The 26327-nt window shown below is 41.0% G+C and overlaps 1 protein-coding gene across 3 annotated transcripts in view; it reads left to right on the top strand.

Moving 5' to 3' along the window:
* The window catches only part of PHKA2 (phosphorylase kinase regulatory subunit alpha 2), a 48746-nt gene that overhangs the window by 13733 nt on the left and 8686 nt on the right, over window positions 1–26327 (top strand). For 2 of the 3 annotated variants that reach the window (XM_082043424.1, XM_082043426.1), the window contains 19 exons: window positions 428–550; window positions 2562–2657; window positions 4062–4169; window positions 4839–4917; window positions 6342–6476; window positions 7834–7943; window positions 11565–11709; window positions 12203–12281; window positions 13141–13304; window positions 13959–14132; window positions 15304–15392; window positions 16514–16647; window positions 18146–18302; window positions 19755–19834; window positions 20082–20160; window positions 20286–20415; window positions 22077–22178; window positions 22813–22931; window positions 25890–25937. In XM_082043424.1, coding sequence (XP_081899550.1) covers window positions 428–550; window positions 2562–2657; window positions 4062–4169; window positions 4839–4917; window positions 6342–6476; window positions 7834–7943; window positions 11565–11709; window positions 12203–12281; window positions 13141–13304; window positions 13959–14132; window positions 15304–15392; window positions 16514–16647; window positions 18146–18302; window positions 19755–19834; window positions 20082–20160; window positions 20286–20415; window positions 22077–22178; window positions 22813–22931; window positions 25890–25937 — 2151 coding nt within the window. The remainder of the gene's footprint in view (window positions 1–427; window positions 551–2561; window positions 2658–4061; window positions 4170–4838; window positions 4918–6341; window positions 6477–7833; window positions 7944–11564; window positions 11710–12202; window positions 12282–13140; window positions 13305–13958; window positions 14133–15303; window positions 15393–16513; window positions 16648–18145; window positions 18303–19754; window positions 19835–20081; window positions 20161–20285; window positions 20416–22076; window positions 22179–22812; window positions 22932–25889; window positions 25938–26327) is intronic. The other variant, XM_082043425.1, reaches the window with a different exon arrangement.

Here is a 26327-nt window from a genome sequence, read left to right as displayed (position 1 = left end):
AGGTAGTCTATGTATCCGCCCTGGAAACGACACATATCTGCAGGAGGCTAAGGGTTTGAAAACCAGTTGTTAAGGACAGAACTTAATTAATAATTCTGTAGGAAATGAGCCCTTAGATATGCTTATGGTGCCTAAGTGGAACCATTGTCTCTGAGGCTTCCCAAAATATCTCTGAACTGAGGCAGAGCCAAGATTGTTCGGGTGACACCTAGATTCTGTGACAGGGAAGGGTCAATTTGTCTGGGGAACGATTAAATGAGTTTGAGACTGAGTGTGAAAAAGAAGTCAAGAGACTGTGTGGAAACTATTTATGGTGTTTTTATTTGTTTCTTGGTTTTAATTCTTGTATAAAATAGGCTGCCATTATGACTGGAATATGAATGACTAATTGAGCACTGTGACTGAACGAGTATGATTGTATTTCCAGGATCCAAGCAGGCTGCATTATGATCCCGCTGAGCTCAAGCTTTTTGAAAATATTGAATGTGAGTGGCCGGTATTCTGGACATACTTCCTAATTGATGGAGTCTTTAATGAGGACAAAATTCAGGTGAGGAAAGAAGACTTTTCTTTCAATGGAAAAGCGAAGCCATTTGCCCACAGTGTTTTGTAGCTTTGCTCCGTGGTTTTTTTTGAGTATCAGTTGAACACCCTATCAGTAGGATGAGAGCAGTCTTCAGGCAATCTCTTCCTTTTGGGGAGTTTGTGATGTGGTAGAGGCTGCAGTGTTGTGCACACCGAGGCCTCATTGCCCTCTCTCTGCCAGCCTGGGTGGCTCTGTTAGCTGGTGTGGTCAAACTGAGCCGAACAGGGTTAATTTGCCTGTTTCTGTCTGATTGCCAGCTTTTGTGCCTCTTTCCCAATTACTGCAGGATGAGACCAGCTTCTTTTTCCATCCAATTTCTGTGGCTTGGCTCTGAGAACAGGATTCACAGCACCTTCAGTCCTTATGTACCTTCAGGGAGATTTGGCATTGGACTATGAGGAACTATTTAATTTTCACTAATTTCCTAAGTTAATTAACAACTCCCTAAGTTACTTCATGTCTTTACTGTATCAAGTATTCAGTGGTCATGGGAGCTAAATCGATTGTAGCCCTCCAAACGTTATTGTGGCACTTGGAGAGTACTGGTGAATTAGAGTGACAAGTATCCAGGACTAAATGTGTTCATACCAAGACTTCTGTAGCTTGATGGCTTGATGGAAGTAAAAAATACATGTGATTTAGTTACCTAGTGTGTAGGGGGACAGGAGATTACTAAACTAAACTCTTAAAAAGTAAAATGACATCAGAAACAAAGCAGGGAATTTCAGACCAAAAAAAGCCCTCTTTTTGTACCAGATGCTGTATATCAAGTGAAATACTTACTGACACTAGAAATGTAGATTGCTTTCCTGAACACAATAAAAATAGTCTGGTGGAGAGAGAAAAGGCATTATTTCATGAGGGGAAAAAAATTGGAAACTTCAGTCATGTCAATAAAATACCACTTCAGAAAGCAGCCTCTAGAATTCAGTTGGATTATCTGAGATGGTTTGTACCTGGTTGCCCTTATGGTGTGTAGACAGGCTGTGCTAGGGCATGGTCAGACCAGCCAATTGTTCCCAGTTCCCACCATTTAAGCACAGCTGAGTGACACACTGGGACACTCAGGTGAGTGTCTCGTCTTCCCCAGTAACTGCTGCAAACAAGTGGTTGCAATGGCAGCAATTGTTAGAAAAATAAGCATGTGAGGGACTCAAATAAGTAGAGAAGGATGGGATACTGAAAATGTCAGTGCACCATAAAAGAACCTGTGAGCACCTTACCTTGCATTTTCCACTGCACTCAGGGATTGCAGAAATAGGATTTCAGAGGCAGGTACTGGGGAAGCTTGAAAACAGCTTTCTTGTATGTAAAAACTTGGAATAGAATAGTTAAAAAATGGAACAAAATAAGGCATCTGGTAAAAAGAATGTTAAATGTTCTTCATTTTGTATCGGTCTAGTATTTCTGTTCATAATATGTTGTCTATTTTCTATTTGGTTAACTTAGATATTTTTAAATGGTTTAAAAGTTTTCCAGGGGGCAATTTTTTAAGTTAATCTGTTAAGTGAAACTGATTTCCCAATTCTGCAGTGCAGAATTCAGAAAATCATAGACAAATGTGCACAGTAGAAAACTAATAATTATTACACATCTTACACTTTTATGGATATTGGCAGTCCTGACATCCATGTCACTGCATTATCATCTGTTGCAAATTTCATGTAGGATTTGTTCTTGTGGCTTCTTGATAGGAAAATGTTAGAAGCTTTGTACTGCAGTGGTGTGGTATAGATTAAAGATGTATGTTCACATTTCTGAGGCTGATAGTATGGAGATGCTGAAAGAGAGATGCTGAGGATTTGGATCCTGATCTTGCAATAGCAAGTCACGATTTCAGCTCCGTCCCCCCCCCCCCGCCTTTTTTTTTATGAACTTTCAGCTAAAACGTACTGTGGGAAAGTGTTATAACTTTACTGCGTCACTTTTGCTGACTGAAATGTGAATTCTCACTTCCTTTTAAAAATATTTCCAGGTACAAGAATACAGAGAGGCACTGGAAGGAATACTTATTAGAGAGAAGAATGGAATAGTGCTAATGCCTGAACTATATGCAGTCCCTCCAGAAAAGGTATTGTGAAAATGTAGCATCCACTTCAGTATGCAAAGTACAGATATCAAGACGAATGTTGGTTTTGTAGTTTTCCTATAGCTGATAAATCTAAACCAGCAGTAAAAAAGACTGATTCACGTTATTTAAAAACTAAGAGACATGTCACAGCTCCCACTGAGAAATGGTAAACTTCAGGCTTTCAAATGGTCACATTTTTAACTTGGGAATCTGGGTGCCTACAGAAATATGAAAGCAGGTCTAAAGCTTTAAGTGCTCATAGTAAGACATATATTTAAGAAGTGCTAATGCTGACTTAGGAACTGAAACTCGATGACAAAATAAAGCATAGACTGTCCTGCCTGCCTAGTCTATTGATTGGTTGTGCTCTCTTTTCCAGAGTTTGTATGTAGGAGGGAATCGGGTTTCAGATGGATTAGGGTTTGGGCTGGGTTTTTTGTTTGTTGTGGTGTGGTTTTTTGCTTGGGTGTTTTGTTTTGGTTTTTTTTCCCCTCATCTTTGCTGTTACTTCTTACCTGATTCTTCCATTGCGACAGAGAAATTCAGATGAGCTTATGTGTTCTTCCATGCTCTTTGCCTTTGCATCCTTCCCTGCCAACTTCCTCTTCCACTCCAGACTTGTCAGCCCTCATTCACTAGGGGTGCAGAGCCTCCTGGGTTGGTCTGAGTATGGGCAGGGAGCGTCGACAGCTGATATGTTGGTCGCAGATCAGGGGTGGGAACTCTCAGTTGCCTTCCTAGTGGGAAACAAGTGTGTGAGAGTTCAGAGCCTTCTTGTGAATTCTGATACCATGATCTGATGAATATGCCAATATGTCATTTATAAATTTTAGAATGGCTATGGTAGAGATATTTTCTAGGAGGGTTTTCCCCCTGTGCTCAGTAGATCTCTGCATACTGCAAAACCAAGACATTTTTTCTAAATTAATGAGTCTACTCTTAATTTTCCCATTGGTCATTCTTGCTAACATGGGAAAGTTGGAATAGCTTTCATTTTCGGAAAGCACCTTTAATTTGGGAACTAGGTGGACATCAGTGAAGTTCAAGTGTCATGTTGCCAGGGGCTGGAAAGCGGACACACAATTACCTACAAGCTGCCCAGAGGGAAGGCAGCAAAGACATGGCGAGAAGAAAGGGAAGCACCAACACCAAAGCTATAATTATATGCAGAGTATCCATTTAACCTCCAGCTTTGAAGGGTGGGGTGGTGTATGAAATGGAAGCATAGTTCTTATCCCAGAAAACATGCAGCCATAAAAATAAAACCAAGAGATCTTGATGTCGGTAATGATGCCAGGTTAGAAAGGGTAGACGATAAACCATACTTTTTTTAAATACTTCCGTGTTACAGATTGTTCTTCACAACTTTAAAGTAATTTTTCTTGCTTATGTGTTGGTTTTCAGGTGGATGAGGAGTATGAAAATCCTCACTCAGTGGATCGTGTCCCAGTGGGAAAGTTGCCTCATCTTTGGGGCCAATCGTTGTATGTCCTTAGCTGCCTGTTAGCAGAGGTAATTGTTTCTTATATAGTAGGTGACCTTGAATTTCATTTTGTTTTGAGATGGCTTGGACTTTAAGGACAATTTGATTGACAGGTAGGGAATAATGTGTTTTCCGGTAGAAACATGTACATGAACTATGGAGAGCTGACTCTGAGCTTTCAGGAGCAATTTTTTGTTTTTTTGGATATTGATATGCAATTATCTGTTTCTAATCGAGCCAAATAAGTTGTCACATGGCCTGAATATATGCTTAGGCTAGAGGAAAATGCCTGGTCTGACTTGTCTGTCCCAGAGCTGGGATTTTGCACTGTTTCGGCTCCACTAGGATGCCTGCGGAGTTGTCCCGTATTAGCCATGGGCTTGTTAAAGGAACCACTGAATATCTTTGTGGAGCTAAAAAAAAAATCACTGGTCTGGTGAAATTGTGACAGTTGCTGCAACTCTAAAATAGGAAATCTGAACATGCAGATTGTGTCAGTCATAAACATTTTCTTGTTATTCTGAAAGAATACTGTTTTTACGGAATGTACTACTTGGAGGATGGGGTAGATAAACCAGGCTTTAAGTCCCGCTCTCCTGACAAAACATGAAATTTGGTTAAGATTTCTTCTAGATGTCATCAGAAGCCTTTTACTTATTTTTTCATTTCCTTTCTTTTTTCTTTTGCATTTATTGTAGGGATTTCTTGCTGCAGGTGAAATTGATCCCTTAAACAGGAGATTTTCCACTGGATTTAAACCTGATGTTGTGGTACAAGGTGAGGAAGGTTTTTTGAATATTCTGGGTGAATTGGATCATGTAATGGCAAAGTCCCGGTGTACAGGAGAGAAGAAAGACATGTTTAAAATAAACGTGGATTTTTCTTTGATGTGATACTTTGAGAAGGAGAAAGTGGTTGTTTGCCCAGCAGCTTTTTTTTTTCCAGGAGGGAAGACCAGGTTTAACAAACTTTTTAAAAAACTATATTTGTTAAAATGTTAAGACTTGTCAGGGGCGGGAGAGTGGCAAACTTGATCTTTTAGGGAAAAGGAAAATCTCGGTGGATTTTAGCGAGAAAGATAGGAGTGACAGGAGATAGGTCAGTTTAGCTGGGTATCTGTGCAGCCCCTTTTTGGAGGAACCAGAGAGCAATGAGTGGGGAGGATCTCTGCACACAGAGGTGAGGCAGCCAGACTTAGGGCCACCTTTTAGCTGCTGCATGGGGTGGCTCCTGTAGTCAGTGCAGGAACAGCCAAAACCAGAAAATTAAGTAGAAGGCAACCACCAGCTGATCGAGGCTTAAAGGTTTTTCAAGGGTCTGTACTGCTCTGGAAAAGCAACCAGCTCATTATAAGGATCTGCCTTTGTCAATTTTACTGTGACCTGGGCAGGTTCTTGTTTACCCCCTGTTGATGTGGGGGTGGCATTTTGTTATTCTTGAAGTACTTAATTTCTAGTAGAAATAGAAGTGCTTGCATATTTTTAGCATTCTTTGACAAGTATTTATAATGCAAATAAGAGAACAGAATTATTAGTCACAAACCAATAAGCCACCTAACATGAACAAAACCTCAAGCAGGACAAGAGGTGGGATCAGGGCCTGGTTTGTAAATACCTCAGATTTTGGGACTTTTTTCCCCTATCTCTTCCATTTTATGGACTCTCTTAACAGTTATTGCTATACATGTAACAGCACCTGTTCCCCATTGATAAGGCTGTGTTGTTAATAGTGTGCTGTATTAGAACAACAAAGATTTTTCAAGTCTTGTTTCCCGTTGTTTTATGGGGCAAAAGCCCTATCTGCTAAAAGAGACTGCATGATGCAAACTAAAGGTACTGAAATAAATGAGAAACGACAGATAAAGCCCCTAAGAACCTGATCTAACCTCAGAGCTGACCCGGCTTTGAGCAGGAGGTTGGAATAGAAACCTTGTAAGTACCCTGCCAACTTGAATTACCCTGTAGTCCAAAGAAGACAGGAATGGCAAGACATGTTGAGAAGCAGAGAGCCAAAATCTGCCTGATGCCCTCTGGCAATCTGTTTTGGTCTCACAGGCTCACAAATTAAGAAAGAAGTGAGGCCTCTGTGCCTTTTTAAGTCAACTAAATGGATTAGCTGAGAGGTGACAGTAGAGACAGTCAGTTAAAAAGAGTAGAAAGTTGGTTCTTACTAGTGCTTTTCTTTTCTGTTCTGTTATGCAGTAACTGTTTTGGCTGAAACTAACGAAATTAAGAATCTCTTGCAAGACCATGGAATCAGTGTTCAGAGCATTGCTGATATCTACCCGCTCAGAGTGCAGCCAGCTCGCATCCTGAGTAACCTCTACACCATGCTGGGTAGGTATTTGAACATGGAAGCCTCTCTCTGCTGCTGTGCATGGTACTTTTTAAGGGTGGTGTTTTGTTTTTCTTCCTTCACACTGTCTCAGTTTCTTTGATTTAATTTATTTTCTTGAAATAAATTTTATTTATTAAAAAAAATGCATTTCTGCAAAGAAGCTCAATAAAGTTAGAACTTCTGTCTTAAATAACGGACTCCAACAGGGGAGAAAAAAATTGCCTTGTTAGAAAAGGTGGCCCAAATACATATTTCCCAGTACCCTTGGAGTTAGGCAAGAACTGACTCTTTTTTGTCCTGCAGGAACTACTTCTACAGAGAAACTGGCTTTAGAAAAAATGCCTGGGAAAACACAGAAAAAAATAAAGTGTTTTTTCTTTCAGAAGTCAGAGTGCTTCCAGTTTAAGTCAGGAAACTGAGCAGTGTGGCTGCCATTCTAATGAGTTTTTCGTTGTCATGGTGTTTTTTGTTGTTTTTTTTTGTTGTTGTTGTTCTTTTAAAATGAAGTTTTTTGGAAGCATCCAACATAATAGGACCTTCGAATATGCCTTAGGAAGTTTGCCTTTTCATGGAGTAGGGAAATTACATGTGCTGCTTTCTGGAAAGAATCTGTGTCTTTATCACTAAGAACTTTTAACAAAGAAAACATTTTCAGGGCTTTGAAGTATACATTTATTTAATAATAATTCATAATAGCTTTCTTTCACTAGTGGGAGGATGACTTGGATTATTTGATATGTTGGTGTATTGTTCTTAATGGTGACTTTTTTGGGAATGCTCACAGTGGTATTTTTTCAGGCACATGGTCGTTTGGCTCATATTCCTTGTCAGACAGATTCAAGTCAGCTCCTGGCTGCTGCAGCAAAGGGTGCGGTGCAAGTCATTTGCTAATAAGTTCTGCTGAGAAAACTGGAGCTTATTTGATGAAAAGAATGAAAATCTGTCTTGTACTTGGATGTACTTTGGATTTAGCCTTCTGTGGTCAAGAATTTTTAAGGTTCTTCAGTGAAATCATTACAGTTTCTGTTGTATGGTGTGGGCCTTGTTTTTGAAAGGACATACCTCCTGTCCTTCTTGGTGGGGAAGCTTTGGGTGCTGAGCAATGACTGTAATTAAAAGACTCAATCCCATGGTCAGTGAAACCAAAACTTTTTATCAGGCCTTTGAAGAACTCCAACTATTATACTTGTGGTTGCTACAAAACAGACCAGTTTGTAGCATCTCACTCTCTTATCTGTCTTCTGCCTTGCTGATACCAATGAAGTAGATCTCCTTGTCTAAAATAGTTGTTGTGGAAAACCAACCACACAGAAACTGTTAGGCGAGACATTTTTCTTCTTTTGCTTTTCATTACAGGCCGGAACAAGAACATGAAATTAAGCGGACGGCCACACCGACATATTGGAGTGTTAGGCACCTCCAAGCTGTATGTGATAAGAAATCAAATATTTGCTTTTACCCCTCAGGTGAGCATGTAAAGCTGGCAGGGAAATCACTGCTTACTTGATGGCTAATCACGTTGCTTTTACATGCTGTCACTTAGGTGGAGCAGGGCTGATAAAGCAGATGTGCTTTGCTTTGTGGGGTTTTTCAGAACATTGGGTGACAAGCATGGTAGGAGTGCTGATGAATCTCTCATCTCTCATACAGAGTTTGGCTTCTGGCTTAGGAGAGCACAGCAAATCAGTAGTACAAAGTTGTTACTGATCTTTGCCCGAACCAACATTCTAGCTAATGAAAAATAGTTTCTCCAGAAATAGGTCACTTAATGTATCTTTCTAGTGGTTGCTTTGATGCACAATTTAGTTTCACATAAGCATGCCAAGTACTGTTACCCCCAAGAGAGTAAGATGTAATCTTTTAATTATATTGTTGAAAGGGTCAATAGTGCTGATAAAGGGATGTTCTCTGTTTTCTGTTTAGTGCCTTTTTCAATGTAGCTGGAAGTTTGTATCCTCCCAGAATTAATGGCTCTTGTTTATACATTTAATGAAATATGACATGCTTATTCCTGTAGACTTATTCTAGCAGTTTGTGCTAGAAGGCCAAAGAGTTACCCACTCCAAATTTGCAAATGGGGATCATACCCTCCTAAACAGATGTTTTACTGATGTTGTCTCTAAATTCCATGGCAGACATTCAGTGGACTCCGTAGGTGGCTTCTGTGTTGCTTCATGATGTCCAAACAATGGCAGATTTACTGCAAAGAATGTGGAACCCTTCCTGTTCTTCCCCATGTCAGTTGATCACAAGCAGCTTTGTGACAGGTTATTTGTTGTGGTGCTCCCCCACACCAATTTTCATGTTTGCAAATTAGGGAAAAATTCCTTAGAGTTGTGAGGTTTTTTCAAAGTATCTCTTTGTCCACATCTTACTATGTCAGTAGGACCCAATATTCTGGCTGAAATATTGCCACATATCCTGTATGGACATACTTATTAAAATATTCCAAAAAGGCACTTATCTTTGCATTAGCAACATGCTGACAGTTTCTGCTTATTCAGTGTTTGACTAAAAGCTCCATAACATTTCCCATCATACTTTGTAGCCAGACACTGCCCCTGACTTTTTTTGAGAGGGGTGGAATTAATGTTTAATTTCACCTTCCTAAGGCTAGCAGTTAACTCATCTGTGTTGATCTTGGCTAATGTCCACAAATTTTGTTTTGCAGTTTGTATTTAGTCCTGTCCTCTAATGAAAACATTGATTAGGTGTGGGGCAGGGACTGAGCCCATTTAGATACCCTCTCATTCTGAAAAAATGTTTAATAACTACGTTTTGAGAACAATTTTTCAAGCAGTTCTGCCTCCTCAGATGTTTTTTTCTTCAGCTCACAAGTGTGAAAATTTGCAAAAGTTGCCAGCCACTTTCTTGTACCTACCATCTAGTTGCTCCCAAAGAAAGAAATTGGACTCGTTTGCGGAGATTGATTTTTCGATATGACTGTTTGGCACTTTTGCTTGATCATTTTGTAATAACTTGGCAGTCTCAAATTGGATTTGTTTTCCTGTACTTTCAGGCGCTGAAATGGGCTTGACTGCTCTGTGTTATCCTGGCTCTTCCTTTTTAAAGGCAGGCAGTGTCTTTGCTTCTCCCTGGATTCTGGGACCTGTTTTTCCTGAGCTATCGAAACTAATTGCAAGTGGCTCAGGGATTACTTTGGCCATTTCCTTAAGTTCTGTGAAGTAATTTATCGGGACTTTGACAGCTTGAATTTACAATACATGCTAACCCCTCCCAAAGAGTTATGTGCTTCCTTAACTTTTGTTATGGCTGCTCTGCTCTGCTCTTCCACAGTTTGTCCCGCTTTTTTGGTTTACAGCTCCTGAAGTAGCTGTAATAGTCCTTGGTTGAGGTTCTTGGCTTCCCTCTGTAGCGGGAACACCACACTTTACCATTGTACATTTAATGTACCTTTTTTGCACAGTAACTGCTGGCATTTCCGTATTCTGCTTGACTTTCAGATTGTTCCCAAGAGACATACAGTTACTAGTTCCCAGTCCCTTGCGTACACTTAAGCCTGTTATTCGTTTTGTTGGTATTGTTAGCTTTTTCTTCCACCTTTAGAGTGCTTCCGTCTTCCAGATCATAGGTTACTGAAATTCATCATTGGGAAGATGCTGCTTCATGGATGTGATTGTCTGCTTTTTATTTGTAAGGCTTACTTACAACCTCATAGCCTTTTATGAGAATGTAACAAGGTGAATGGATGATGGCAGAGCGGTGGATGTGGTCTACCTTGACTTCAGTAAAGCCTTTGACACAGTCTCCCACAGCATCCTCACAGCTAAGTTGAGGAGGTGTGGTCTAGACAATAGAGTAGTGAGGTGGGTTGCAAACTGGCTTAAGGAGAGAAGCCAGAGAGTGGTAGTCAATGGTGCGGAGTCTAGTTGGAGGCCAGTATCTAGTGGAGTGCCTCAGGGGTCAGTACTGGGGCCAGTATTATTCAATATATTCATTAACAATGTAGACGAGGGAATTGAGTGTACTATCAGCAAGTTTGCTGATGACACTAAGCTGGGAGGAGTGGCTGACACGCCAGAAGGCTGTGCTGCCATCCAGCGGGACCTGGACAAGCTGGAGAGTTGGGCGGGGAATAACCTGATGAAATTTAACAAGGGAAAGTGTAGAGTCCTGCATCTGGGCAGGAGCAACCCCAGGTTCCAGTATAGGTTGGGAAATTACATATTAGAGAGCAGTGTAGGGGAAAGGGACCTGGGGGTCCTGGTGGACAACAGGATGACCATGAGCCAGCACTGTGCCCTTGTGGCCAGGAAGGCCAATGGCATCCTCAGGTGTATTACAAAGGGGGTGGTTAGTAGGTCGAGGGAGGTCCTCCTTCCCCTCTACTCCGCCCTGGTGAGACCCCATCTGGAATATTGTGTCCAGTTCTGGGCCCCTCAGTTCAAGAAGGACAGGGAACTGCTGGAGAGGGTCCAGCGTAGGGCAACAAAGATGATTAAGGGAGTGGAGCACCTCCCTTATGAAGAAAGGCTGAGGAAGCTGGGTCTTTTTAGTTTGGAGAAGAGGAGACTGAGGGGTGACCTTATTAATGCTTATAAATATATAAAGGGTGAGTGCCATGAGGATGGAGCCAGGCTCTTCTCGCTGACAAACAATGATAGGACAAGGGGTAATGGGATCAAGCTGGAACACAAGAGGTTCCACTTAAATTTGAGAAGAAACTTCTTTTCAGTGAGTGTGCCAGAACACTGGAACAGGCTGCCCAGGGAGGTTGTGGAGTCTCCTTCTCTGGAGACATTCAAAACCCGCCTGGACATGTTCCTGTGCGACCTCACCTAGGCGTTCCTGCTCCAGCAGGGGGATTGGACTAGGTGATCTTTTGAGGTCCTTTCCAATCCCAAACATACTGTGATTCTGTGATACCATGATACTTCTTTCGCAGGCAGCCTACAAGTGTAAGAAACTGGACTCTGCACAAGCATGGATTTAGTTTTCTTTTTTCGCAGTCTGTGTTGTGGTCTAGAATGGCACGTATGGCTTTTGTGAATTATTTAGGGGAGGAAACAGAAAAAATAAGGGCAGTACTGACAACTACTCATATGCCATATTTCTCTGTTCTCTAGTTTACTGACCAGCATCACTTCTATCTGGCTCTAGACAATCAGATGATCGTGGAGATGCTCAAGATAGAGCTGGCTTACCTCACTTCTTGTTGGAGGATGACAGGGAGACCAACCCTGACATTTCCCATCACCCACACAATGCTTGGTAAACTTCATTTTCTCTATTTCAAGCAGAGTAGATTACTGCAGAGGAGTAGGATAGAAGTTGGTTTGAGAGAAGGCAGGTGGCATGAGTGTTTCAGTATCTGAGTTCTAACATCAAAAGCACAGTTTTACTTTCTCAAGTGTACACTGAATTTGGATGACATGTTAATATTTCATTTCCCCCTTTATATCCTTGCATATCCCCATCATTTCCATACTATTTCTATCCAAATAAATTTGATAGAAATCACTTTGGACCTTGTCTTGAGTGGGTTCGTTTTTGTCTGGAGAAATCCGTTTAGAACTTGTCTCAGGGTTGTTTTTTATTTGCTTGTTTGGATTTTTTTGAATAAGCTAGTATTGATAGCAGTTATGAGTTCTGTTTTAAATACCTCTGATTTACTTCGTAGAAAACACTCAGTAATCCATTTTATTTGGACATGATGATTTAAGAAGTGTTGGTAAGCTTCAGCTCTTCCATTATTCTTTTTTAGTTGATGATGGTACCGACATTCATCCAGCAGTTCTTGCCACCATAAGAAAATTAGAGGATGGTTATTTTGGAGGTGCAAGGTAATGTTATAAACCCCAAATGATTGTCTCCATGACGTTTTTTGTTAAATTCTATACAAGCCTCAACTTTCAATTTGTGATAGTGCAGAGACCTTGTAGCAGAACTCTGCAGAGAGAGAAGTTTCAGCTTTAGTTATTTTGTAGCAACCACATGGTAGCTGTACCTCAGATGCAATGGAAATGATCTGTCTCCCAAAAGGTGTACCATCTCTGGCTGCCATTAATGGATGAGGAAAAATGAATGTCAGACCTTTGGAGATACAAAAGCTTGGCCTTGGCTGGGTTTCTTCTTTTTAAAAAGTAATTATCTTTCACAGTTATTGGACGTCTTCGAAACACGAATTTCATGTAGTACTTGTAAGCTTATGTGTTGCATTCATCTACATGTAAAAGCAATTTAATATGATGCCACAGTATCTCTCTGTTCCCTTTCTGCTTGCCCTCATTTGATCAGTGTCTTCCTCTGACAGTCAGATGTGCTTTCTGGTTTTTGGCAGTACTGCAGTTCTGTGAGAAGATGCTGCTGTTCATGGGAACTTCTCAGCCTCAGTGTCTCATGCATCATCCTTGGAGCTTAGGTGTTTGTTCAGAGTCTCTCTTCATATAAACATACAGCACCCTGAAAAATTAGACTTTGAGTTAGGGCTATAGGTGTTACCATAACACAGTTATTTGTAAGTTTGATTAGTGTTTTGCATTTGTTTTTCTCAGTGTCAGTATCTCCTGCTTTGCAGTTACCAAGGCTGGATTTAAGAGTAGGTCTCATAAATTTTGGAGGAGTTTTTGAAAGCTCAGGGAGTATTAATCAGTATCAGAATGGTGGATGTCAATGCCCTTTGGCCTGTGTTCCTGTTTGCAGGGTGAAGATAGGTAAGCTCTCAGAATTTCTTACCACCTCTTTTCATACACATCTGAGCTTCCTGGATCCAGACTGCGATGTAAAACTGTTTGACAACCCTAATGAAGGCTGTAGTAGTCCTGACAGTGAATATGGAGGCTATCCATCAGATTTCTGTGAAAAAGGTAATGTGTTTTCACTTCAGTTTTTTTTTTTTCTATGTCAAGTTCTATCAGCAGAGCCTGGGTTTACCTACAATGCAGAGTCTATTTTGTGTGCAGCTGATAGTCATTCAGGTTTCTCATGCGTCAGTGTGGGGACAGGACCTGCATGACGTAATTTGGAGAAGGAATTTGTGCATACTCTTCCTACATTCATAGTATGGCGTTGACCAGTAACTGCTGCAGTAAAGCTGGGTCTGAGAGTCAGCACATGAGGGCAGGTGTGGAAGAGATTAGAGGGCGGAAGAGACTGCGAGAAGTCATAGACAAGAGCTTGTGTGGAAGAGATGTTAGAATCATAGAATCATTTAGGTTGGAAAAGCCCTTTAAGATCATTGAGCCCAACCATGACCTGTGGACTACCAGCAGGATATAAACTCCTTTGCTTCCTTTCGAAGAGAAAAGTAATTTCTTAATGTATCTGTTTTCAAAGTGTCAAAAACAGATTAATTTTTTTTCTTTCCAGTTTGATCAGCTTAAAAATCTCGTGCTTATGATATTGCTTTTTTTTTGTGTGTGCTCTTCTATATAAGCAAGAATAGAGCGGTGTGTTTGAAAAAGAAAGCACTGACAAATTATGATTTTACATTTAATAAACCTTTTTGTATGTCATACTAGAAAGCCAGGATGAGCTGGATCAGTATATAAATGATGTCCTGCAGAGTACAGCACTGAAGTCGTACCTGCCTCCAACCTCAAAGACTGCGAATCAACCACCTGTGTTCAGTGCAAACCATTCCACAACAGACATACTGTCGATAATGGCCAAGACAAAGGGCTTAGAGGTTCCAGGTATTTCTGCCTATTATTTATTTACTGATAATAATTGAAAATGTGGTTTGGGTGCTACAAGGTATGAGTTCAAGTATTTCAAAATTCTGCCATTTTAAAATAACTAGTGGTACAAATATCTTGTAGTTATCAAGAAATAAGAATGAGTTGGAAGCAGTTACTGCTACGTTCCCACAGTATCTCCTGTCTTGGTGTACACATGGATAAGCTGCTATGAAATGTATCATGTAATCCAAGTTAATGTTATGGAAACTGCTGCAGCTTCTCAGTGGGACAGAATTTTAGAACCTGAGTCAGTTAATTCTTCTTTTTTTTTGTTTATACAAAGGCAGAGAAAATGTACTTTCTTATTTTAATGAAGTTATGGTGAAATGAAATGTTTCAATGTCAGAAAAGCACAACTGTGTGCATGTACTTTCTAAATTTGTAAGAACAAATGGAGTAGAGAGGTGGGACAGTATTCCTAATTATGCTATATTACTAATAGACTGATTTGAGGATTTATACCAAAACAAAAAGCTTTGACTGAATTTGTAATTAAATTCCAACATTTACATTTTTTTATATGTAGGTATATAGTACTCAATAGCCTGGTTAAGGGAAGGCTTCCCTTAACTTCAATGTAAATAACTTTCAACCTTTTTTGTCATTCTTTTCTCCCATCTTTCATGTGCCATATCATCCGATCCTCTATTGAATTCAACAAATGACATTAACAAAGCATTAGCTTCCATTTAGAGTTATCAGTTTAATTACAGTATCTTACCAGTTAGACCATTTTCTCCACATACTTCCCACTGAAATGTTTAAAACACTGAGCAGGATCCTTCCAGTCCCTAACATTCTGTGATTCTGTGATCGGGTCATTGGGCTGTAGGATTTCTGAGGCATGAACCCTCATAAGAGGTGTCAGTTGAGCCTGTAGCACCTGAGCCTTGACAGGCTGCTCTCAGAAGCTCTTGGAGCAAGCCTGCAAGGAGGTAAGGTTCAGAACGTGACCTTGTCTCCAAGTTCCACAGCACCTCAGAAGCAACACCTCTATATTTGAACTCTTTGAGGTATTTCTGGTGTTTTTACCTAGTATTATTTCTTCACGTATGTGTTTTCAATTTTGATGTTACTTGAAATTGACTCTTTTTTTTTTTTTTTTTCTGGTGGCTTTGCTTTCCAGCTGTGTCTATGTCTCTACCCACTAAAGTTCTGAACACGCACCGGAAGTCTCTGAATCTTGTTGATAATCCCCATTTCTTCGACACAAAGGTAAGCTGTGGGAAGTTCTACGCTGTTTGTCGTTTTAGGCCACAATATTGTGACCTTTCCTGTGTTTCCCAGCCAAATCCTGTGTTAGTTCTCATTTTCCTTCACAGACAAGCCATTCTACCCAAGGTACCAGGTAGCTACTCGCTTGTTTTGGAATTTATTTTTTGGCTGGGTGACTTTTTTTGGTTAAACAGACATTATCAAGGGGAAAATTTTTAATTATGCGTGCAAACTGGAAAATAATATGATCGTTGTTAGGTCATCATCTTCAGTTCTAACTGAACACACAAAGGGAAGGACAGGATGTTCACAGTCTTTAGAGATGTTCTCCAAGAAATGAGATATGCAGTAATGTCTGGGCAGGAGGGGAGTGTGTGAAAGGACAGGTGTCGTTAAGGCACCAGCCAAACCCCACAACAAGGTATGAATGGTGGTTTGCACTGGGCGCTTGTTTTGTCTTGCCTGTGACCAGCTGCTGAGAATGGTTACAGGAGGTTGTATCCAGCCTCCCGAAGGATTCTGCTCTACAGGCTCTGTTTGCAGAAGTGGTATTTTAGGACAATATCAATTGCTGAATAGCTAATTAAACAAATCTCTTCATCCAAGAACTCACCACAATATTGCAACATCTGATTAGTTAACATGTTCGTTTCATAAACTTGGAAGATGTATGATGGCAACGTAAAGCAATTCATAAAGCACCACATATATGCAGATTAGAGATGGAACTCAAAAAGCTCTAAATTATTTCAGCTAAAAAAAAAAAAAAAGTAGTATCCTTCTGCTTTTCTCTTTACAAGTAGCAGCAAATGACAGGAAAAGCATGCAAATAGTTCAGTTTCCTTCATTACAAAATATTTGTTTTGTCCAAAAAAAAGCTTTTCTTGTTGACTGAACCAAAACTAGGGACAAGGTTCTATTCTGGATGTTGTGTTTCCTGGGATTAGTCTCCTTGTCATGTCTGTAGTAGTCTACCAAGAACTATATGATGTGCCTGCATTTCAAGTTCAGAGTTATGGTGCGAGTCTGTTGTATTGTTCAGTGGGAAGTTACAGTTTGAATTTGATCTGCTACTTTTTTCAAGATCATTAATTTGATTTTTCATTCATCTTTGTTTTCAGGACCGTGAAAATGTTTTGCACTTGCCTAAAGATGCTCATGGTGATTTGGACTGCAGGAAACTTGTTGAGCAGCTGAAGGAATGTCCAACGCTCCATGATCAAGCAGATATCTTATATATCTTGCATATAATGAAGTGAGTTGTCTGAGTATAAACTTCAGCATCTTTAAGTATGGTTGCAACTATCTTATTATGCTTGTACAAAAGCTGTCTGCTGTTCAGGGTTGTGTTTTGAGGTGAGAGGTTAAAATATTTAGTGCTTTAGCAAGCATCTTTGCAATTAGCTTGATTACATAAATAATTTGGATGAAAAAAAATGCTTGTGCAAATTTTAGAGTTGATTGGCACACAGTCATGACTACATACAGGCTCTAAGGCTCACAAATGAAATGCACAGATTCTTTCCATGAATGAGAACTCACTGCACCCATATTAAGTTCACAAAGATTTGGTGTGAATTTTATACACAGAAGGGAGGTGAAGGGAAACTTCATCTTGTCATTTTCTGATTAGAAGCAAAATGCGGTTTTAATGAGTAGTCGCTATTTTTCCTCTAATGCCTCTGCGTGTTTAAGTGCACTACCACCTGAAACTCAGTGCTCTTCAAAACGTTATTTGGAACAGTCTTAACTGTGTAACCCCAGCTGCTGGCATTAGTAAACAGCTGCTATTTAAATAGGTTTGATGGGAATAAAACGCAAATACAAACCAACAAAATTATCGTCTTGATTGCATTTATTGGTCTTTTTTTTTTTTTCTTCCTGTGCAGGAGAATACTGCTGGAACCTGTCAGGAAGTTAGCTTTGGGTGCAAGGACAAGCATGTGTTAATCACAGATGGTCTTCCTTACTGCTACAAAGATTGTCTCTTTGTTAAGTCTTTCTCCCATGAGGACCTCTTCTTTGGTTGTCTTGATTTCCCAAGCAAAATATTTAGCAGCCTCGCTTAAAGAGCAAAGGAAATCCTGAAAAAAAAAAATTCATTTTGTTGTTTAACTGCATGTAACAATTTTCCATTCTGGACTTGTTTCACTGTAGGAGTCTCTGTTGGGCAGGCAGGTAGACTTCTGTGCCTCCAGCAGGAGTTGCAAGGTCATTCTGTGACCCTTCAAAACTTTAGCAAGAGCCATAATGCAGTGTATTTCAAAACCAGGAGAGGAACAGAAATCTCTTTTGCTTTTTCAGTAGCAGCATAAGCAGCGTGAAAGTGTAGTTACTAGCTAAGAAAGAGGCATGGCTAAAAAACTTTTGAGTCCCCTGAGGCATCTGAAAAATGGGTGCAGTCTTCAGCCGTTCTGAAGACATTGCTGAATTCTGCTCTGAAAAAGCACCATGTGGAGTGTTCCTTCAGCAAACTGTCTGCATGCATGCTCAGTTTAATGTCTGGTGGGAAATCATTTAGGTAGTTGCTTTGAAGTCACAGTCTCATGTCTAAGTGAATGCTCAAGTAAATATAAACGTTCCTGGTACCAAGAGGGTTTTGTCCCCATATAACCTGGTGAAGGCCCACGCCTCCCGTGTACTACTTAATTCTGTCACCAAAATGAGCAATGCGACCAAAATGTTGTGTGGTAAGGTTAAGCAGTGTAGCATTTTATCTGATGACAACTAACCTTCAGTGTCTTTTCCGGCAGAGGCGCTGACTGGGACACACAGCTGGATGGACAGCACGGCGTCACTGTTCATTGCCTGCTCAATGAGCTCTACAGAGAGGCAGGCCTCAATCAGGAGTGGGGCTTAATCCGTTATATTTCTGGTATACTCAAAAAGAGAGTGGAAGTCCTGGCTGAGGTATGAAATAGAAATAATAACTGGCTCAGTTTCCTGAGGGGAAACAGGTGAGACTACCAGTTTAGTGGGGCTTGTGCTTGCCCTTCTTCTAGTCTTCACAACATACATAGGGCAGCATCTTTCAGTAAATACTGGTTGCTTTTCTGATCTAAAATCGTATCTTTACCTTTCATCCGTACTGCAAACTGTGCTAATGTTGGCATGGACTGGGAATGTCACACTGTAAATGATTGTGAAGGCTTCATTTCATCTCTGTTAAACAGAGAAGCTTAATTATGTGCTTTGAAAGTTGTAGTTGTCGTTGGTAATTGTCTGTTGCTATTGTGAACGCTTTTGGAGCACCAGTATGTCAAGGTGCCAGCCATGATGCAAAAACATGTTCTGCTGATTTCCATCCCACTGGGCAGACAGTCTGCCTTGTGCATGGATGTGGTTGTTCAGAAGCTTTAAAATATTTGGGGCTATTAAATGGTAACAAGAAAGATCCACTGTAAGGGCACAGATTTGATTTTGAACATTACAGAAGTGTTCCAAGTACTATAAAATATTTGTTTAATTTTGTACTTATCGCTGCATATTTCTGAAGAGCTCTTTCTTTAATTTCTGGCCATTTTCAAAGCTTTGACTGTCACATCTATGGTGCCCTATTTTAGTCACAGTTGTATCTGTGGGGAGCAATTTGTGATAATAGCCCTGCATGGTACTTCATTAAGCATATAACATTTTCCATCCTCAAGACATGATGGACAGGAGTACAGACGTGTTCACAGAAAGCCATGTATGTTAAGTTGAAAAGATACAAAGAATTTGGGAGGAAAAGAGTAGAGGTGATCTGATGTGTTCCACATTGAGGGGGGGGAAATAGACTCTTCAAAATCAGAGAAATTTGATTCAGGCTCCTAAAACAGGTAAACTGAACACCCACTTTTAAAGGAGGTTGACAGAGAACAGTAAACACTGTGGAACTGGGGGGAGCACCTATTTCACAATGTGTCAGGGTGTCTGATTCAGGAATGTGGTGCAGTATGTTTGGTGTTTGTTTGCTTTAAGAGATATATTAGTACACAGCACTTTTTTTAGCTAATACTGCCAGGCTTTTCATTGATTAAAACATTCTTTTCTGTCTTAAATAAACAACAAACATTTATCTTATGATTAAGGATAAAGTCCTTTATTGATGTGCCAGCCCCACGGGAGTCCCTAACCATGATGCTGCTGATCTCACTGTGCAGTGAAGCAGGCTTTCAACCTGGGCAGACTCTCATAGCCCTGTTGACCTCAGGGCATCTTTGGCAACTAGTTAACAGTATTCTGCTGGATCTACATGTCTGACAATTAACAGAGATGCACTTAAAAATTGCTAAATAAATGCTTCATTTTGGAGAATTAGGAGCCGTATCACTTCCACATGTCTCAAAGCAAGTTCTCTTGTTTTCCGTCCCATTGTGATAGGCATGCACGGACCTTCTGTCGCACCACAAGCAACTTACAGTGGGCCTGCCACCAGAACCCCGTGAGAAAATAATCACCGCGTAAGTTGGAGCTCTGCCTCAGTTACAGAAGCAGCCTGCCCTTCTTCTTCCTGCCAGCACCGTTCTGCTGTTGTTATCTCATTTTAAAACTTATTCCTTGCCTTCAGAGGAATTGCAGCCACCCAGTCAGAATTGTAGGCACCTTTGTGGTGCAAAGATGTTTCTGGGTGACTCAGTTCCAGTGCTTGTTCATGAGATTAACAGCAGCTGCCTGAGTCACTGCTCACTGTGCTTTGCCTTCTTGCAGCCCACTGCCACCTGAGGAGCTGACGGATCTGATTTATGAAGCCAGTGGCCAAGACATCAGTATTGCAGTCCTGACACAGGTAAGCAGCATGTGTAAGAAAGGTTCTTCCAGCTGTGCCCAGTGCAGCACCAGTGTTTGCTCTGTGACTGGGAAGGCCAAGAGGACCTTCTCTGAATGGGTGCCCTTATGGATTTGTCCTTACAGGAAATAATTATGTACTTGGCTATGTACGTACGGTCACAGCCCAGTCTTTTTGTGGAAATGCTCAGGCTCCGCATTGGTCTGATAATTCAGGTGATGGCCACTGAACTGGCTCGAAGTCTGAAATGCTCAGGTAAGAGCAATTTTATCATAAGGGTACTTATGGCATTTTTTCTGCTTTACCTCAGTGGTTGATTTTTCGTTTATATGTGTTAAATCCTTTTATTAACTTCTTCATGCAGCATGGGCACTTACAAACTTTGAAAATAACTTCTCTTTTTGGCTTAATGAAAGATTCCTGTCGCCCCATCCCCCTGTTATTCAAACGGAAGTGCATATTAAATACTTAAGTCCCTGACTTTCAGTAAATGGTTGAGGTCCAGGTCATCAAATTGCACATGTGTGTATTTAAAGACCCAGTGCTACTGATGTCAATGAGAATTAGGACCCTAGATGTCTTCTGAATAATTAAGCCTTAATTCGTAGTTCTGGTAGTTTTGATTCAAATAATTTCTGATCTTCTTCCTTTTTATGTGTAAGCCTTCTCCCCTTGAATGTGCTTAGTTGAAAAATATTTGCCATTTAGTTTTCAGCTAGTGATATGTTCTTTTGCCAGGACATCAGTAAAAACAAATCCTTACAGGCCCCCAAGATGTTGCATAAGCCCTACAAAAACCCAAGAAGTAAGGAAAAAAACAAGTGGTGCAAGGCAAAAATATCTTAAAACTCATTTTGGAAAAGTGAAGCTAGAGAGAAATCATGACTGAAGAGAGATCTGAAAAATCACTGAAGAATTTTACCCCTTGAAAGGAGTCAGAAGTCTAAGAAGGAGTCATCATGAAAAGTAATCAAGTTAATGTGACAAATATATAGTTAAATGCTATCACTTAGGAGCATGATCTGGGCCATATTGTTGTGGCTCAGCTCTTGTTACCATTTCTAATGCCCTGGCACACCCTGGTGGAGTGAAGAGGGGGTCCCTGGTAGCTGGTCAGATGGAAGCCACTTTGGAGGCTGCTGTTCGCTGACTTGAGTGGCCGACTGCCACTGGGGGGTAGCAGGTTTCTCCCTTCGGAAAAGGTGACAAAAGCAGCCAAGTGATTTTGTGGGATAATTCTGTTTTTGTATGAACAGAGTACAGAAAGCCCAGTTTCGCCCAAGCCTGTAGCTGAGTAGCAGAAGCAGCTTTGTTCACAGTGCAAAGCCTGTTCATTCCTGGGGTCCCTCTTGCTATTCCTTAGCTTTAAATGCCAGCTGCTTTGTACACTGTCCTCCACTTTACTGCTGCCTTGTCCATGTTCTCCAATGGGAGAGCTGTCTGTGCTCACGTGGGCTCATGTGTATGTATGTGCTTTTCCTCTCTCTCACTTAACTAGCACGATCCTTAATCAAATAAAACACAAGCCTTCCACATGCATGCATTTCTTTAAGGAATAACTCTGGCTCTGTAATTTGGATCTACATGTCATCTGCTGTTGAGAGATGGCTGTAATGCCTTTTCTAGTCATCTTGCTCTACAAAGGAGCAACTGCTTTCTCATCGTCAGCTTCGGTGAGATTTCGCACAAGCTGCAGCATAATGATCACTAATGCATATGGTGTTATTTCCATGCAGTGTTTGTTGTTTAGTCCTGCAATGTCTTTTCTTTGAAATGTGACTCTACGTGTTAATTTTTTTAAAGGAAGGGTTAGCCACAAACATCAATGTGTCTGAACTTCATTCATCAACAGTTTACTTAGGAAAACTAGCTATAAAGCCGCCTATAATGAGTTTGTCTTTTTTTTTTTTAACTAGGTGAAGAAGCTTCAGAGAGTTTGATGAATCTAAGCCCCTTTGATATGAAAAATCTCCTACACCATATTCTCAGTGGAAAAGAGTTTGGAGTGGAAAGAAGCTGTAAGTTGTCCACTTGGGTACTTGCATATGTTAAGTAAGAACTACAAATGTAAAGTTAGATTGTCTTATAAATAGGAATCGACTCTTGGCATGTAAAATAGAGGTATAGGTAATCTGTTAATCATGGGTAGCCAGTACATGTGTGTGTCTGCTGTGGAATAAACAAAACAAATATAATGGAAGCTGTCCTGCACCGAAATAAGATTGTATCAAGTTTTCAATTACATGAAGGAAAACTTTGAAATTAAGAAATTTTATGTGATCAGAATGTAAACCATAAAATGGTCACACCTAACCTGCCTTCAGGGACCAGGTCTGTGATGCCCAGATATTCCCAGCTGGCACATTGGCTGTCTCCTGGCTTCATTCTTAGGCCCTCACAGACTCATTGCAACTCTTACATCTGTTAAAGCTACAATTGCTCAGTGCCTTGGAAAATCAGCCCCTGATATCCAAGCATGGATCTAGGCTCCTTACTTGATGCAATGAGGTTTGAACTATTGATGTGATTTGAAAGGATGCTGTCACCAAGAGCGTTTTACACTTCCAAAGGGATATGTGTTTAACTTCTAGGTACAATTTCATTTGTTTTTCTACCTCTAGAATTGTAAAAATGTCCATTTGCTTCCTTTAGTGCGACCTGTAGATTCCTCTTCATCTAGCCCTGCGATTTCTATTCATGAAATGGGGCATTCTGGAGCAACCAAAACAGAAAGAAGTGGTATTACTAAACTGAAGAGTGAGATGAAGCAGGTAAGGGTTTTCTGACAATGCTCATCAGAAAATGCAGCTTTTCTGGAACTGTGTTATGTGAGGTTTTATTCTTGGTAAATGACGGAAGTTTCCAAAGATCCTTTGGTTTAAAGCTGATCACTAAATAGAAGGCACTAAGGAGATGTTTCATCCAAAAATATACCTCCTTTTTTGTTCTTGTTTCACATGCTGAATATAGAAGAACTTGAACAAACTAATGCATTCATGGCATCAACTTTAAAACAGCTCTTACATAGTCTTCAGCTAAGGAAAAGTCAAATGTACAAAGTGAAGCTTTCATGCAAACAGTTTTCATTCTTGTACTCTGGCCAAGTTGCTAAAGTGTTACACATGCCTTTTGGAAAAGATACACTTGGAAAAGAAATCTTGGTTTCTAATCTCCTTGTTTTGTTTCTTCAGGAATGGAGGATGATTGCTGCTAGAATGTGTGTGTATGTATATATACATGTGTATATATATATATGTGTATATGTGTAAGTTCAATACTTTAAATTACACAGCAACTGAGTATATGGAGAGATATCACAGAAAACACAACCAAAATATTCTGAATGTATGTGATGGGTGGTTAGATAAATGGGAAGGTAGTGGTCAACTAAATACCTGTATAAGAAAGGTTCTGTATTTTTCAGCCTGGATTATTCAGCCTGGAGAAGGCTCCAGGGGGACCTTATTGCAGCTTTTCAGTATATAAAGGGGGTTTACAAAGAAAGATGAAGACATGCTTTTTGCCAAGGCCTGTAGTGACAGGACAAGGGGCAACTGATTTCAACTGAAAGAGCGTAGATTTAGATTAGACATAAGGGAGAAATTCTTCACCATGAGGGAAGTGAGGCACTGGCACGGGTTGCCCAGAGAGGTGATAGATGCCTCATCCCTGGAAGCATTCAAGGCCAGGCTGGATGGAGCTCTGAGCAACCTGGTCTAGTGGAAGGTGTCCCTGCCCGTGGCATGGTCCTTAAAGGTTCCTTCCAGTGCAAACCATTCTATGATTTTATATTAGAACCTATTTTTTAAAGACCCTCTTAACAAGCAAGCTTAACAAGAGGCTGTTTCTATACGTTTCTGAGGAAGTATGTGATGTTTTCCTTTGACTGTATGAAACATATTTGCTCAATAAGCCTTTAGAAAGGAGTGGCATTTCTGCATGGTCTTAATGTGGATCGTTCGATGGTGACAATAAAGATCAGTTAATGATCCTTCATGGGACACAATAAGGCAAGGAAGCAAAGGCGCCAGTGAAATGTGGAGTCTTGTCTCACGAGACCTGGTCACCACGTTTGAGCTGTGCTGCTGCCTGAGCATCATTGTGGCCAAGCCTTGTGGTACAGCAGTTGCTGTGAAGGTGCTGCCAGCTGCTTCCCAACAGTTCTGAAGCATTTGGACCCCTCACTACATGAAAGACACTGAGGTGCTGGAGAGAGTTCAGAGAAGGGCAATGAAGCTGGTGAGGGGTCTGGAGCACAAGTCTGATGAGGAGCAGCTGAGGGAACTGGGGCTGTTCAGCCTGGAGAAAAGGAGGCCGAGGGGAGACCTGATTGCTCTCTGCAACTACCTGAAAGGAGGTTGTAGCATGGAGGGGGTTGGTCTCTTCTCCCAAGTAACAAGTGACAGGACAGGAGGAAATGGCCTCAGGTTGCACCAGGGCAGGTTTAGATTGGATATGAGGAAACATTTGTTCACAGAAAGGGGTGTCAGGCATTGGAACAGGCTGCCCAGGGAAGTGGTAGAGTCACCATCCCTGGAGGTGTTTAAAATGTATTTAGATGAGGTACTTAGGAACATGGTTTAGTGCTAGAGTTAGATTACGGTTGGACTCGATCTTGAGGGTCTCTTCCAACTGTAATGATTCTATGATTTGGGGGTTCAGCCTGAGCAGGGCTTGCAGTCATCTGGTGTGTGTCTGACTTGTGGACCTTTCTAGGAAGGAATAGGGACTAGACACTAGGTGGCAGCACGGTTTTGTTTTAAATACAGAGGTCGACCTGAGCTGAAACACTTGGAGGTTTGTTGAGGTGGGAAAGGTGTTTCCTGCATTGCTTTTGCATTAGATGGAAACCTGGTGTTTCAGCACAGAGGAAGACTTGACTGGTTTCATTTTTGTTCCCCCCCATCTTTCCACTCATGCTGCTTCCTGCCGTGTCTCACTGCATTCTCTGAAAAATTCACTAATTTTATGTCATTTTAGTGGGGGGAATCAATTTTGTGTTACAAGGAACACTTCAAGTACTTGTGCTAATATGTCCTTGCACCAGATCTCAGGTGTTGAGTGGCTGTAGCTCTCTCCTTTTCTGCAATTGTTTCTGGAGTCTGAACATCAAGCCTTTGTTTGGGTCTGAACCATTAATACTTAAATAGGCGGTATGGCTTAGGGTAGACAGTTACAGAAAAGTACTGCAAGCCTGAGGTGCTGCATCCACATTTCAGCAAAAATTTTGCCTTGCAGCTCTTTGTTTAGTGCTGCCTACCCAGTTGGCAGCCCTCAGACCTTCTGCAGCAAGATGGCCTACTCCTGCAAAGAGAAGCTGCTGACATTGCAATGAATGGGGAATGGAAGTGGGAAGCTTGGGTTTTTTTTTTTCCCACCCCTGAGTCACGTGGAAGGTTTTGCATGCGACTTAAAACTGTCTCAGTTTGTGTTGGCCATGCTTGGAGCTCAGTGAATGGTGTGGGCAGCTTGTGGCTCCACCACAACCAAGCAGGCTTCTGGCACGGTGAGGTATGCCTGTTGGTGACACTGGGCATTAGCAGCAGCTGCCCCAACATCAGCTGAGGTGCAGCACTGCAGGAGGCCAGGGCCTGCCATGCTTTTTGCTGGGGTACCTGAGCTTATTCCATGTTTCTTGTCTTTGCACGGATGGGTTACTTAACCTTGTTTGCGTCCTGTTCTGTCATGGCTGTCTGTCTGATGTGTTGGTGTCTGTTTTTGTTTTGTAGTTCTTTCGTGAGGGCCACTCCATGTCCAGCAGCATGTTCGCTTCCATGGTAAAACACCGTCTGCAGCTCTGCACCTGCTCTTCACCCCGTGTCTGTGTGTGTGTGCAAGGTCTTAGCTCTAGACGCCTCTTGTGGCTTCTCCCGTGTAAAAACTTGTTTTCAAGCCCTACCTCTTTGTCTTTTTCATCTTCATTGGGAACCAATTCTCATTGGTAATCTTTTAATAGTAGTGGAGTCTCACCTTTAGATCCACTTAGTTCTTCTGAAGCTTAAGCATTTCTAGCAGATAAAACACCATAGCAGATTTAGCTACTTGATGGTGGATTATGTTGCAGGTGTCATCAGTACTTAAAAGTAATATAGTGTTGATAAATGCTGGCAGTTTCTGGACAGTAATGAACCCAGAATAGCTTCAGGTTCTTGAGACAGCAGGTTTAT

Source organism: Streptopelia decaocto (assembly GCF_964273445.1).
Source record: "Streptopelia decaocto genome assembly, chromosome: 1".
Classification (NCBI taxonomy): Eukaryota; Metazoa; Chordata; class Aves; order Columbiformes; family Columbidae; genus Streptopelia; species Streptopelia decaocto.
This window is presented reverse-complemented; position numbering and strand designations above follow the sequence as displayed.